Raw genomic sequence first — 15,656 nt, forward strand, 5'->3', positions numbered from 1 at the left:
CCCAAAAATAAAACTGAGCTGGAAGATGAAGATAAATATGCTAAAGATTCAATATGAATTAGTGACATAAATGGCCAAGTTTCTCCAGGACAAAAACACTAATATTGGGAATTCTTTATTATGTCTATATTAATGGGCGCCTTAGCTGGGGTTAATTCTCTCATTTGTAAGGCCCTGTTGGAGTAAGGTCATTTGCTAGTTTCATACTCAAAAACATTCTATTAGAATTTGAATGAAGACAGGTTACTGTAATACAAGATTAAATGAAAGAATGTACATCCCCCTCCCTTTATTTTCAGTGTGTGTGGTACAGATAACAATAGGCTATTATACGTGTATTCAATCCTGTTATTTTTTGTTTCCAGGTTCTGCTTGTACTAGGCCATCCATGTGGATTGTCCAGGCATGCACAGTGTTGGATAACGCTATCAGCAGAACATGCTTATTACCATCCATTCTTATATTAAATACAAAAAACTGGAACTGGATCTATCTGGTCAGAAACGACATTTCAAAGATAGATTTTCCTAAGGAATGTACATTCCCCCACTCCAACATATTGAATTGATGGGACTGCTAAGAACTATGTGAGTCGCAGAGTGGGAAAGCATTCTTGTCAGCTAAAAAGAAAGAACATTTCCCAGAATACCAAGGAAGCCATTCGCATGCCGCTTACGCTGCTGGTTGCTGCCCCCACTGTGGTTCCCATGTCCCCTCGGTTCAGGTGGAGCCGTGCCGTGATGTTCCACGAGTACCCGAGCCATGCTTACAGAGAACACTACAACGACACAGGCAAACTGAAAGGAAGAACAAGTACAAAGATGGACTAAAGCAGAGGCCATAGCCTTCCTGCTGAATCTGCTTGCTCATGGGCTGGAGAATGCTGTGGTGCTGTTGGCTATCGAGGATAAGGAAATTGTCGCACATCTGCCCATGTACTATCTGTTAGGCAACTAACACTCTCAGACCCCTGCTAGCAGGCTTCACCTACATGGTGAACATTTGCGACTTCAGGGGCCAACAGTTAAAGATGACCCCTGCTGTGCTGTCCTGAGGAGAGGGCGGGTCTTCTTAACGCTGGCCGGGCCTCCGGCATCAGCCTCCTGGCCATGCCATTGAGCGCCATTCACCATGTGAGGATGAAGCCCTACCAGGGTGGCACAAGCGAGCCGGATGTTTGCCCTGACGCAGGGCCAGCTGGGTTCTGTCAGTGCTTCCTGGGGTGGCCCGTCCTGCGGCTTGGAACTGTTATGGCCGCCTGGACGCATGCTCCACCTCCTGCCGCTCTTCGCCAAAAGCTACATCCTCTTCTGCTAGCACCGTGTTCACCGCTGTGCTGCTGCCATCGTGGTGCTTTATTGCGCATCTTCCACACTGTCCAGTCCAACACAAAGCACCTGGGCTCTGGCCCGCAGCCGCAAAGCCTGGACCCGCAAGTCCCAGAAGTACAGGGCCCTTGCTTGAGAACGGTCACATCGTACTGGGTGTCTTCATCGTCTGCTGGCGCCTCTCTTCATCCTTCCTCTTGCTGACTTCTGCTGCCCGCACGGAGCTTGCAGGTGCTCTATTCAAGCGAAGACTACTCCTGGGATCGCCAGGATCAACTTCTCTCCTACAAGCCATCAATCTATAACCCTGACCAGTAAGGACATGAGGAGGGCCATCTGAGGCTGCGTGTCGACGCGTGCCTCCTCACCAAGGATGGCCAGTGTAAGAAGATGGGATGTCCTTCCTGGAGTGCAGTACCAGTAAGACTGAGGCGCCTCCCATAGGCTGGAGGGCCTGAGATCACCGTCTCCTCTGCCAACTTCACCCTTCCACTATTAAACCATCTACCCCAGGATGTCAAAGACATGACTTGTCCATGACGGCCCAATGTGACTCAAGCAGTAATAATGGATAATTTGTCCAATTACAGTAAGAGCAGAGTTCTGGATACCCCCTTGCTGGACCACTCTTCGGCACATCTTACAGCTGTGAGACTACTACATGTTACGTATGGGTTGTAAATGGAACTACAAGCAAGGAGGAATGAATACTCTTCCTCTCACCTCAATGGTAGAGAACGTCAGCGGAACCGCACATTGTCCTATGTTTTGCCTTCCTCCCCTGGTCTGGCATTTTCTTCCTAGGACAGTAAGCTGGAGGTTTCCACTTAAAGACTGGTCAGTCTATTGTTAGGAGTCAACCTCCGTCACAGTTAGAGAAAGAAATACCTTGTTGGTTTTTAGTCTTCGCGCCAAAGCATTTAACAGATTAATATGTCTTTCTCATACTGTGAAAATCTTTTCTCGTGTGCTGAGATACAATATATTCTTCATACGTTAACAATCTTCCATAAATCAAACTGCCGAAAAGAAAAACCCTCCTGAAGGAATGGATTCATGTTTGTAGCAGCATTTTGAATTCACCATTTACCGGTATTTAAAGAGAACCACTCAACCAGAACTGTGAAATTAATGTTATTCATGTTTTTTTATAACAAACATTGAAACACATTTAGTACATTTTATTTTGAGTCATACACATAAAGTATACATTGAGTCATGCTAAGGCTCATCCTTATCCTCTCTCCAGAAAATACATAATACAAGCATAATGACATGTAATTAAAACATGAAGCATCCACACCCAAAACTGCTGCCAGAACCATGGCATTTTTGTAATCTGATCTCAGGTCAGCTGGAATTCTGGGTAGAGGTCCCCAGACCAACATTAGAGGCTTGTGGCTAGACACACAGAGAATTTCACATTGATGCCTCTTTCTGGTTTGCACATCTTTGGAGGTCTCTAAAACACACGTAGCAGCAGACATGATTGTGAGCAATAAAAAGGACAGATTAGGCTTAGTTTTGTGGACTCAAAGTATGGAATCATATTGAACACAACCTGTTCACAAAAACAATAGCCTTCAGAACTTTCCTGAACAAGCTGGAGAATATCCCTCTCATGCAATGAAGTGTTATGTCTATCTTCTGTAAACAGTGGTTAACTGAAATTTGTCAAAGACAAACCACAAATGCTTGGGTTCCATGTATAAAGTTCCATTGTGACAGCAGTGATGTTTCAAAAGCAAGCAATTCAAAATCTGTTTTCACATTGTATATAAATGTACAAATGAAAATATTTATATTCTGTCTTATTGTACTATACAGTATATTGGGTAAATAAAATGAACTATAGTTTCTGTATTTTGTTTATTCTGAACTAAACTTATTATTATGAGGCCACTGCCAATGTTTTATGTACATTCAAACAATAAATAAATGTGAACAATATCTACAAAAACAGTATTTTTGGTCATTGTTTTGCAGAATAAACATCCATACAAATAACATTAAATCTAGTTATTTCCTCTCACCAAATCTTTGTGAAGCCAGAGGCCTCATGTGTGAGAATATGAAAGTGCTAGTGTCAATGTGGTGAGAGCGATGTTTCAGATCTTTCACAGGAAACATACTTTTCAGTGTTGAAGTATATGGTATGTGATGACTATATAGGTCAAAGCCTTTTGATGGTCCATCATCCACAGTTATAAAAGGCTTTGACCTATATAGTCATCACATACCATATACTTCAACACGAAAAGTGCATAAACACTGATAAGCAAATGTCAACTTAATTCATTTGAGAAACATGGAACAGTCTACAAATATACATACAGTGGGAGAACAAGTATTTGATACACTGCCGATTTTGCAGGTTTTCCTACTTACAAAGCATGTAGAGGTCTGTAATTTTTTATCATAGGTACACTTCAACTGTGAGAGACGGAATCTAAAAAATCCAGAAAATCACATTGTATGATTTTTAAGTAATTAAATTGCATTTTATTGCATGACATAAGTATTTGATACATCAGAAAAGCAGAACTTAATATTTGGTACAGAAACCTTTGTTTGCAATTAAAGAGATCATACGTTTCCTGTAGTTCTTGAAGAGGTTTGCACACACTGCAGCAGGGATTTTGGCCCACTCCTCCATACAGACCTTCTCCAGATCCTTCAGGTTTCGGGGCTGTCGCTGGGCAATACGGACTTTCAGCTCCCTCCAAAGATTTTCTATTGGGTTCAGGTCTGGAGACTGGCTAGGCCACTCCAGGACCTTGAGATGCTTCTTACGGAGCCACTCCTTAGTTGCCCTGGCTGTGTGTTTCGGGTCGTTGTCATGCTGGAAGACCCAGCCACGACCATCTTCAATGCTCTTACTGAGGGAAGGAGGTTGTTGGCCAAGATCTCGTGATACATGGCCCCATCCATCCTCCCCTCCAATACGGTGCAGTCGTCCTGTCCCCTTTGCAGAAAAGTATCCCCAAAGAATGATGTTTCCACCTCCATGCTTCACGGTTGGGATGGTGTTCTTGGGTTGTACTCACCTTCTTCTTCCTCCAAACACAGCGAGTGGAGTTTAGACCAAAAAGCTCTATTTTGTCTCATCAGACCACATGACCTTCTCCCGTTCCTCCTCTGGATCATTAGATGGTCATTGGCAAACTTCAGACGGCCTGGACATGCGCGGCTTGTGCAGGGTGACCTTGCGTGCGCTGCAGATTTTTATCCATGACGGCGTAGTGTGTTACTAATGGTTTTCTTTGAGACTGTGGTCCCAGCTCTCTTCAGGTCATTACCAGGTCCTGCCGTGTAGTTCTGGGGTGAACCCTCACCTTCCTCATGATCATTGATGCCCCACGAGGTGAGATCTTGCATGGAGCCCCAGACCGAGGGTGATTGACCGTCATCTTGAACTTCTTCCATTTTCTAATAATTGCGCCAACAGTTGTTGCCTTCTCACCAAGCTGCTTGCCTATTGTCCTGTAGCCCATCCCAGCCTTGTGCAGGTCTACAATTTTACCCTTGATGTCCTTACACAGCTCTCTGGTCTTGGCCATTGTGGAGAGGTTGGAGTCTGTTTGATTGAGTGTGTGGACAGGTGTTTTATACAGGTAACGAGTTCAAACAGGTGCAGTTAATACAGGTAATGAGTGGAGAACAGGAGGGCTTCTTAAGAAAAACTAACAGGTCTGTGAGAGCCGGAATCTCTTACTGCGTTTGGTAGGTGATCAAATACTTATGTCATGCAATAAAATGCAAATGAATTACTTAAAAATCATACAATGTGATTTTCTGGATTTTTGTTTTAGATTCCATCTCTCACAGTTGAAGTGTACCTATGATAAGAATTACAGACCTCTACATGCTTTGTAAGTAGGAAAACCTGCAAAATCGGCAGTGTATCAAATACTTGTTCTCCCCACTGTATACACAAAGGTGTACTTTCCAAACGATAGAGCAGAGACAGATGCCAAAGAAACAATGTACTGTATATCACAATAAAATGTAAATGTCTGATCGATGCTGAAGTTATTAAAGTAAACACACAAGCACACACGACAAACCCCCCCACTTAACCCACAGTGCACCAATTCCATACCAGAAGCAACCACCCAAGAAGACATGCGCTTGTGGTAACACATAGAGAAGGCAGCAGTCATTGGGGACAATATACTTGATGCCCCATTTCCAGTAATATTATAAACATGAAACCCCCAGCTGACGAGGTTACACGAGTTGAGATCCAAACGAAACCTGTCCCCCGCCCTGTATCAAACCAACTACTCACCACATGCTACACTGGCAGAAACCTACATAAGCATTGACAATAAAATATGACTCATTTACAAAACGTGTGGGACGTGCAATGAAGAGTAATGGTAAGATTTGCATAAATTGTGTGTGAACAAAAAAACTGCCCTTTTCCATTCAAGACTAGAAACAAGTCCTCTCAACCATAAATGGTTGAACTCACTTTGTCAAAATGGACTTTTGCAAAAGTGGGTCAAGTTTCAGCTGGCCACAAATTTAATAAATAGAGTTGCTCTAAAATGAGATAATCTCCACAATAACTCATGTCAGGCTTTCTGCACTGCCAATTATTTTATCCCTTGGGCTTTTCGACTCAAAGATGTTCATTAGGAAAATTCAATGGGTAGACAACTAATAACAGCAACACATTATTACTGCAGCAGTTACAATGATCTTTTTATTCAACCAAAACCTCAGAAACACTAGTCAATTGTGCAGCCTCCTTGCTTGGAAAGCCCATGGAGGAATAGCATTTGCCATGAATAACAGTTACCATCCCAGAAAATCTCACAAAGTTTGCAAAAAAAATGTTTAATTTTTTTTTTTATTGCTGCAATGCAGTCCAGAATACTGTCTGTTGCATAAGCACACCTTCACATTGGACATTTATTGCATTAAAAAGGTGATCAGCACCCAACTTCAATACAGTAATTTCAGTACCATATCAGAAAGCAGTGGGTTTGCAATGACATCTATTGACAGAAAATGGTCTTTATAAAAAACCAATGTCTTTGTTGAAAGTATATACAAATAAAAGCTAGGGTTATAGGTTACTACCCAAATAAGTATTCTAGGAAATGTGATGCTTAGGAAAACTGCTTTATTCAATATAACAAAATGTCATGCAAGTCAATACCAACAATAGGAATACAATCTTAGTATAAAACAAATGTATTACAACACACAACACAACAGACAATCCAACTACAGGACAAACAACTACTGGACAGATATGGCAACTTTACTTTGATCTCTTCTACCATTCAGTGCTGACAAAGTTCCACAGCTCATCACTGACTGAACACCGAGACCGCACAGAGGTGTCTATGTTGATTGGCGTGGCCAGGTCAGCTCCATAGTGCACTGCAAGGGATTAAAGTACACTCAAACGTTAGTTAAACGCAACCAAAACCCACATCAACCAGCCATTAAACAAGAGTTCCACATTTGTGACTTGTCAAAGGGTGATGGAAAAACAGTTATGCAGTGACAAATACCTCCTCTCAGAATGTGTGGCTCCGTGTCATACTCCCACTTGATCTTGGTCACCTTGTGGTACAACTGGGCCACGTATCTGCAGAWTGAACAGTTTGTCAAGTTGCACCATGCTGTTCATGATGTGAGATCAATGCTCACCGACTATCATGGTTTAGTGTGGTGGGCTCGTGTGGTGTTGGGAGTGATTATTTCAGTATGCTGTTAGTCCTACTCACATGGCTGATGGGATGACCTCTGTAGTGTCATCATCAACCTCCTGCTGCAGGGTCTGCAGCTCCTGATCCGAGTCACGCAGACTCTCCAGCTCCCTCTGCAGGAACCTGAGGAACAGGTCAAGGAAACCAACACGGGGAGAATCTCAATTGGTGCTGTTCACGCTTCCTCAACTCCATCCTCTCCTTGCCTGATTTTGAAAAAGTTCAAAGGGAATCGAGGAGTGGAGGCGAGGTAACAAATGCGCTTGTATTAAATAAGAATCCTTGTCCACTAGTATGTCATCAGGCAAATTACATTTACAGGGGTGGAGTCCCAAAATAAGTTTAACGTGATAAAAAACATTTAGCTAGTAGGTAAAATTTGCATAGACTTTAAAAAATGTCTGCATGCATTTCTCTTTCGAGAAAACAGCTGATTCAAAGGGGTTGTAGCAGATTTTAACACACTTCCACGCTAGTCACTGGGAGGATCCTCTGCATGCTCACTGTATGGCATATAAACTGAAATCTCAAAATACTTTCATCAATGGATGGCAGCCTGGTCAGCCTGCAGCAATGGACAAGTTCAAGGTAGAATGTGACTGCTCCCTATATGTATTATCTGGGCAACACAGCATTCATGTGCACTTTTGAGAGCACCAATTGCAGTACATGAAGAACTTGTTCTGTGTAGAGACAGAACATGACTGGGTGAAGGATACTGTAGTTCTGAGTCCATGTTCTGGCTCCTTGCTGTACACTGCTGCAGCTCCTGCTCCAGGCTGTTCAGTTCCCGCTCTGCCTGGCTCTTCTGCCCCTCCATGTCCAGCAGCTTCTGGCTCGCCTCATCCTCACACTGAACTACACCTGAAGACAATGGCGAGCAAGATTAGGCTATATATCTTGACGGAATGGAAAGAAAGTAAGTTATCATATGACAGGATCTACAAGTTGATTATTTTTCCTTACCGTTTAACACCAGTGTGATGGTTTTCTTCGTGTCCAAGTGTCGCTCAAAGAAACACTGCTGTTTTTCTCTCACTTTTCTTAATTCATCGTCAGCYTTGCTGCTTTTCAGTATTTTGACCATCGACTCTCCCGTGTCCATAACGTCCTGAAGCATGGTGACAMGTCTTTTCTGTGGAATATTTTTGTAGAAATAGATAATAAATGACGGCCTGTTCTAGAGCAGACTAGCTGGTGCATCAACACCACTAAAATGGTTTGCTGCCTACGTCAACAAAATCCAATGCTATGTCTAACTAACGTTAGCTGCAGAGGCTCTTGCTTGAAAACAGCAGTCAACTTTAATGCCCAGACCCTCTGACGACAGCTACTGTTACTAACATCTTAATTAGATACGTTTAGAAAGGTATACAATAACAAGCATTGACTTACCGTGTTTTGCCGAATGTAAACAGTTCACCGAGTTTCGCTTCACTCGTTTCCGTAATTCAAAGTTGTCCTGCGAACGCGCGCGCTTACATGAGGTGCCAGAGAAAGTGCCTGACAGAATTTTGGTTTCAAAAAAATAAATTACAGGAGAAATGTAAAATATTTATTCACATACACAATATAACAATAAGTAGATGCCTACAATTGAAAATATACAATTAATAGAAAGCGCCAAAAATATCCAGCGTTCTGATTGGGTAGATCCACATGGGGGCGCCAATGTCAAGAGATTGCAAGATTTATTTTACACAATGGAACCTGATGGACCGACGGAGTTGAATTTTCATTAGACGAACGTACAGCAGTGGTTCCCAACCTTTTTCGATTACTGTACCACCAACTGAATTTTGCACTGCCCAGAGGACCACCTCATGTGCATTTTACCAGTAGGCCTATGGTCTATTCTTCTCAAGTACCCCGTGGATAGGCCACGTACCCCTGGTTGAGAACCAATGATTTATAGAATACATACTCTCTTTGATGGAACTGTGGTTGTGTTGTGAGATAGGTAGGTTCACTGTACCTCCAGAGGTTATTTCTGGACAACATTTGTACATTTTAGGGAACCATTTTCTTCTCAAGAACAGTTGGAGTACACAAAATGTCCTACAATTGTTTTGCAGTTTGCAAAATACAGTCAAGTAAATCACAATTGTTCCAAGAGTTGTTCAAGTTGATCTGATAGTTTTCAGTAATAAAATATACAATTCTAAGCGGCACTCTGAAAAATAGCAGGAATGGCAACTATCAGTGCCAATGCTATTGTAAGCTCATTCAACTTTGATTTATTAGGAACCATACTGTTCTCTGGTCCATTTATATTGTGCAGTTTGTCACTTTACCAACCATTCWCCGCAAACCACAAAAATATAAGGGGAMATAAATCATRATGRTGCYGTTCTCTCCCTCACTCCTTGATCCSTTGCTTCTCAGTCTTCKCTTGAGCCTTTCGTTTCTGCCTGCCAAGCTGCCTGAAGTGCAGTCTCTTGGGATTCAGTCCATAGGCCTTCAGTCTCTGTCCGCTGAACTCTCGCCCACCCATTTTCACCCTGAAGGGCCCCTTCCCYGACATGAGGCGGCTTCCTGGGTGCCTGTTTTTCTTCTTKGGCAATTTTGGCCTTTCAGTCCTTGTGTTGGCAGTCTCCTGAGTGGTAGCAACTGTTTCCTGCTCCAGTTTCARCTTCTTGGATTTGGGTACCAGGAACTCCTCTTCCTGGTCTCCTGCCTCTCTCAGTGCCTGGACTACCATCCCCTCACCAGAGTCCAATGCAGAGCTTTCCTGACTGGGTCCAGCCTCATCATCATCCTCCAGATCCTTGTCATCCTTCTCTGCATTCTTCATYCTGTCTCTTCTCTTCTTACCCACTTTGGTCTTGCCCTCTGCTTTGTCCTCCCTGCAAGGAAATATGTGCACAAATTGGTCAATGATGATAATTCAGTTCAGATTTCTTAGAGAAAATATTCTGCATATGGTAGAATACTCACTCAGCATAGAAAGAGTTCAAGACTTCTATCTTTTTCTTCACATTTTGTCCTTTGATTTTGTAGTTCTGCAAATCACTCATCTCTTCCTTGTCAGACCTGAAAAAGAGATTGAAGAAAAAAATAGAAAAGGAAAAATCTGGAAGGCCATTTTCCCCATAGGTAGCTGATTAGTAAATGCCTACTGTTTTGAGACCAGGTTCAGTACCTGAACATGCAGGTCTTCTTTAGCGAGGCCCAGCGGTTCAGCTCTTTCTCATCTGCTCCCAGGATCTGAGGGAAGAACAAGTTACTTTCTGTAATAGTAACATATTCATACAGCCACTTTAAACAAAGACGCTAAATCCACAGAAATGACTTTAAACCTAATTTGTGCAGATAAGGCTCCAAACAAGTTGATAACTCAGTGCATACAAGCATTTCCCTTTCTATCATTCTCTCCTCATCCTCGTCTGCTCAGAGAGAAGATTGACTGAAGTCATGCCCTGGTCAGAGCCGTCCCYGGAGGGTGGCAATACCAGGTCAGTCACATCTCAGCTCATCAGTGCAGGACTCAGGGTCTGTACAGTGCAACACTATAGCACAACCCAGGGTTCGGGGGTCAATTATATTTAAATTCCAAACAACTAAAAAAGTTAACCAAACTCAATTTTTTTCTAATTGAAAAGCATGGGAAAAAGTTTTAATTTTAGTGTACTTCCTGAATTGACTTGAACCCAACCCTGAGACAACCTAGTAGGAACTAGAGCTCCCAGTCTCACCTCATCAGTGGACAGGCCAAAGTCATTGGCCAGGACCTGCCTGTAGCGAAACCTGCAGGGGATATCGTCTATGATGTCCTCATAGTCCAGCTTATAGTACTCGTCCAGGTACTGCTCAAAGGACTTCTCCTCTGAAACACAAAGGATGGATGCATGAAAGAGCATTCAGTCTCAATATCTATAGTACATCAAACAGAATTGATAAGGTTATGGAAAATAACCCAAGATTCATGGTGCTGAACCTCCTGAGACTTACGGGGGTCAAACACAGGCTTGTTTTGGGTAATGACCTCAGCAAAATGAGACTTCTTTCTCTTCTTTCCCATCAGYGGGGCATCCACCTTCATCTTCTCCTTTTTCTTCTGCTTCTTGGAGGTGCTTGGCTGACTGGGATCATAGTCTGCATCCATCTRGTCAAGTGAGAGTTCAGATGAGTGAGTCACATACAATCTCAAAGGCCTGACTATCTCCAACATCAACGAGACCTTTATTTCTGACTAGCCTCCACTAAACGTGTTTCTGAAGGTCTGCAGGCAATGCTGAAGTGATGATCRTATGAGAGGAACTCACAATAAAATCTGGATCTTCACAGTTTGGCTGGTCRTACTCTTCTCCTTCATGCTCCTCTTCYTCACCACCATATTCCTTKTCTCCACCCTCTCCTGTCCATGTGTCCCAGTTCCAGTGTTCTGCAGGACAGAGAAAGCTACCTTATTACAATGCCACCRATTCTAAAGTATTMAATTCTACTTGAGATAATAAAATCAGCAACGAGKGACTTACCACCCTCTAGCTCTTCAACTTCAAACTGGGGCTTCTCCCCCCCTTCCTCTCCATAATATTCATCACCAAAGAATTTCTGGAARAATAAAAAAATACAGKGAGAGACAATAAGAGGAGTGTCTTTTTATTTACAATCYGTTTCTCTTCTTGAGGTGTGTGAGTGGTCACCTGCATGAGCTGGTCATGYTGCTGGGGGTCAAAGTCTCCCTCCAGGTCCACCTGACTGAAGGCCAGCTGCTCGTTGCCTGTCAGCTCCTGCAGCCGCCGCAGCTTCTGCATGATCTCATTACGCTTCAGGTTCTTCAGCTGCTTCAGCTGCTCATGCTTCTGCTCCTTCTCCTGCAKGGGCCAGAAGAGTGACAGGTCAGTTCGTTGGGAGAGTGGGAGGGTGAGAGAAATGAGGAAGGGATGATGTATAAGATTAACTAAAAGAGAGAGTCTACTGACCTTTTTCTTCCTATCCTTCACTTCCTCCCTTTTGAGCTTCCTGCGCTCGTCTTTGGAGCGGACAGAGGTGGCAATGGTACGGGGGTAAGTCTTGATCTGTAAGGAACAATAGGAAACTATATGAGACCAATATACATACACTACACCATACAAACAGACATGTGCATGTAGAGACAGACGGGWAAGTCCACCTTCTGGGCATCAGGCTCCTCAAAGCGGAAGTTGTAGTGTCTTTCAAAGTCCTCCTGGCGCTCCAAGAATGTCTCCCCATCCTCTTCTGAGTCCTCCACGTCATCATTCACCACTTCGTCATAGCTGGGGATCCTGAACACAGCCATGGCAGATTAGTACACAGTCAGAGTGGTGCTGAGCACTGCTCTACGATTACAATTGAAAGCATACATGGACAAAACATATGTGTAGACACATAAAATAACTTGTGTAAATAACTGTTACCTGTCCACGTCATCTTTCTCCATGTAGCCCTTATTCAGGACAAAATCCCTAAGGAAACACTCCTCCTCATCCAGCTCTGGGTCRTTCCAATAGTCCCTCAGGTATTTCTGTCTCAACACACAGCACATATTTCAGTCACAGCAGGTCATTACATATCGCTCTCTTGCCCTCTATTCCAACAGTTTCTCCATCACTCACCATGTCCTGCACCTCTTTTAGGCCCCCCAGCTCTGCCTGGCCTTTCAGCCAGTCCACATAATCCTCTTCCTCTTTATCCTGTTGGGTAGAAATATAACAGGTTAGAGGAATAGAATGTTTCTCTCTTCAGTGCTTTATACTGCAAGATAAGACAAAGTCAGGCACCAGTTCCCACTGACCTTCTCTTCCTGTGTTTTGCTCCTCCTCTTCAGCAGCTGAAAGTCCTCTTCACTGCCTTCCTCATCACTGTCCTGTATGAATTTACGGAAGCTGGTGGAAGCATGACACAGTGTTTATGTTCCAGAGACAGTTATAAAAGACAGAAAACAAGAGTTTATTTATAAGTGTAAATACACCATGTTCTTTAGGGCAAAGGACACAGTGATTATGAGAGAATTTAACCCTTTACCTCTCTTTCAATTCTCTCTGCTCCTGGATGTAACTTGGAGATGCAGCTCTCTGTCAAAGAAAGCAAAGGTAAACAATACATGACTTCTCATGACATACCTCCATGTAAATGTGTCATTACATACAATGTATCATAACATGCCTCTCTCCTCTTTGCAGCCTCTTCATCATCACTCTCCTCGTCATCATCATCCTCATATTTACTGGGAACGAGACAAATTGTTATTGTCAAACCATTTGCCCAAAATGAGATATAAAGATATGCACAGTAGGACATCTGCAGCTCACTCACCCTCCCCTTTCCAAGATAACTTTTCGCTCATAGTCTTTCAGATACATTGGCTTCTCTGTGGTTTTCTTTGAAGTTGAAGGCTGGGCATCATCCCCAATGAATGCATCTGATTAAGAATGAAAARTTGGGTGGTGAAAGACACCTCTTAAACAAACAAACACAGAATCAAAGTGTCATACTGTAATCAGTTGCAGCAACAAGACACGCGAACTGATGACATACCTTCCACTGTGTAGAACGTTGCATCAGTCTGATAGATCTTAGGATCTTTCTTCTTCAGCAGAGACAATGTTCTGTAGAAGTCCCTTTCAACTTTGGGGTCAAGTTCCTAAGACACACATTAGTCTGCATTGAAATTACAAATATACAGGTCAAGGACAAAAAGGTAGGGCCAAAAACACTGACAAACCATAAACTGAACACCATGGCAGTGTTGGCATTGTGACCTTGAAACTATATAGCTAGCCAAATTAGATACAGTAATAGTACTTACCACCTCGCTATCACCATCTGACTCTGACTCTGAACCAGACTCACTCTCGTCAGCTTGGTCACCATATTTGTCTTTCACTGAAATAAATCAATGATATTTGTCTTTCACTGAAATAAATCAATGATGAACATGACAAGCCATTCAATGTGGTGCAAGCATTCCGCCAGGAAAACAAGTCAGAACTAAATTGCTAGCTAGCTGGACATGCTAGCTACCTAGTTATAACCAAAAATGTAACGATGACTAAGTTAACTTCTGAACGTATAATTATATAAGTTAAATAAGTTACAGAATAAGATTAATTTCAAATGGGATCAAAAGTTAGCAAGCTAGTTGAAAAGGATAACTTTAGCTAACATGAGCTAAAGGGCTGGCTTGCTAGCCATCTAGCTAGCTAACAAGCTTGGGAAGTCACACTTACGCCTTTGTAACTCTTCTTTTTGTCTATATTTGTCATATTTCTCTGCAAACTTTGAATTAATCTTGAAATCCGATTTGCCTGACATGATTACTTGTGAACTGGATAATATTTATCGGAAAAATAATTCTGTGAAATCTGTTCATGACATCCACAGCAGCATGTATAGAACTACCACGTGGTTTCCTGAGAGGAGCGTCAGAGTTCCAAACGACGATCAACCAATCATAGGTTTAGAAAATATGTACGTTTTATCAACAAATATATTTGTTGCCAATATTAAATGATTTTTTGTATATATAAAAAAATCACAAAATACATATTGATTTGCAAATATTTCTTAGAAATATTCAAATTAAGGGTCCTAGTTTGAGAGCATTGATGGCCTTTGCCTTTTGCGTTAGTAAGAATATTCGTATGATTTATGTTGAGTAATAATCTCCAACCTAGTAGCAATGTGTGTGTCGGATACAATGTTAATCTACTCTGTAGCTATCTAATGTTTTTGTGTTGTCTGTGTGTGTAGTATGGTGTAGTAGCCCATCACAATGTTTTTGGAATGAGACTCGGTAGCACAGCTGGGGGCACTCTAGTACAAATTGTCAATATTGGTCCATCCCTATGGTTTTTTAAAGATCATAAGGTGACCAGACAGTGAAAGTACAGGAGATAATGTCTACTGGGAGGATAGTTTACACAAGACTTGTGAATGTATTTTAAAAACAGTAATGGAATTCATTATTCCAATTATCTGACTCAGAAAGAACAGGTCAAAGACACCAGTTTACTCACCCTGTTTTCAATTGCAATTATCGAGACAACTATTCCTTTTTTATACTTCATCAATATAATGTTCTGTTTTTGTCTAGTTGGACGATTTAGGCCTATGCCCAAATTCTCTCAGTATATTCTGTTTGTCACCTCAACATTCMTGTGGCTCTGACCTCTCTGAATTGGGCTTTACTCAGATTCTTTCAAACAACAACCTCGTATATGGTCTTACATGGCATCAATTATCATTCATGTTCTCTTTGCTCTTTGTACTCAGCTACTCTGAGTCATGTCTTCATCTCCCTGGGCCCCACAATAAAACATCAGTTACGTTTACATTGCAATTCTTTGCCAATCTATGTAGCTTATCACCACTGTCAAACAAGTCTGTCAAATAATAACACATCCCACCTAAAGCAAATWATAGTGCCTGAGATAAAGAGACTGTTTCTGTAATAATTAATGACTTTAAGTAGCTTCATTCACCTCGTTCCCTGTGTCATGTCTTGAATAGTCGACCAGGTATTGGAGGGCTCTAGGGAGTGAGGCTGCAGTGGGATTCAGAGAGGAGGAAGGTGTTTGTTTCAGGTCGGAGGTGATAGTCAAGGGACAGCAATATAACTGGGTCGTTTCACGAA

At 42.3% G+C, this 15,656-nt stretch overlaps 2 protein-coding genes, 1 non-coding gene and 1 pseudogene across 3 annotated transcripts; 1 reads left to right on the forward strand and 3 right to left on the reverse strand.

Annotated features, from left to right (window-relative positions):
• The first annotated feature begins 665 nt into the window (after positions 1–665).
• LOC139022693 (sphingosine 1-phosphate receptor 5-like) lies at positions 666–1,827 on the forward strand (annotated as a pseudogene).
• Positions 1,828–6,445: 4,618 nt separating this feature from the next.
• spc24 (SPC24 component of NDC80 kinetochore complex) lies at positions 6,446–8,528 on the reverse strand. Its single transcript, XM_024011536.2, has 6 exons — positions 8,453–8,528; positions 8,024–8,192; positions 7,777–7,921; positions 7,076–7,180; positions 6,860–6,936; positions 6,446–6,725 (listed from the first exon to the last, which is right to left on the reverse strand). The coding sequence occupies exons 2-6, from the start codon at positions 8,175–8,177 to the stop codon at positions 6,619–6,621; spliced, it is 588 nt and encodes a 195-aa protein (XP_023867304.1). The 5' UTR covers positions 8,178–8,192; positions 8,453–8,528; the 3' UTR covers positions 6,446–6,618.
• Positions 8,529–9,108: 580 nt separating this feature from the next.
• Positions 9,109–14,472, reverse strand: kri1 (KRI1 homolog). Its single transcript, XM_024011535.2, has 19 exons — positions 14,251–14,472; positions 13,830–13,906; positions 13,559–13,664; positions 13,337–13,442; positions 13,187–13,247; positions 13,046–13,095; positions 12,816–12,906; positions 12,637–12,714; positions 12,439–12,545; positions 12,174–12,306; positions 11,983–12,078; positions 11,704–11,874; positions 11,536–11,611; positions 11,323–11,441; positions 11,009–11,162; positions 10,753–10,883; positions 10,200–10,264; positions 9,995–10,090; positions 9,109–9,903 (listed from the first exon to the last, which is right to left on the reverse strand). The coding sequence occupies exons 1-19, from the start codon at positions 14,333–14,335 to the stop codon at positions 9,417–9,419; spliced, it is 2,289 nt and encodes a 762-aa protein (XP_023867303.1). The 5' UTR covers positions 14,336–14,472; the 3' UTR covers positions 9,109–9,416.
• On the reverse strand, positions 10,444–10,541 carry LOC111982209 (Z30 small nucleolar RNA). The gene has a single exon (XR_002879720.1). It is a non-coding gene; the product is annotated as a Z30 small nucleolar RNA (small nucleolar RNA).
• Positions 14,473–15,656: the final 1,184 nt, after the last annotated feature.

The sequence above is a fragment of the Salvelinus sp. IW2-2015 genome, linkage group LG20 (assembly GCF_002910315.2).
Source record: "Salvelinus sp. IW2-2015 linkage group LG20, ASM291031v2, whole genome shotgun sequence".
Taxonomy (NCBI): domain Eukaryota; kingdom Metazoa; phylum Chordata; class Actinopteri; order Salmoniformes; family Salmonidae; genus Salvelinus; species Salvelinus sp. IW2-2015.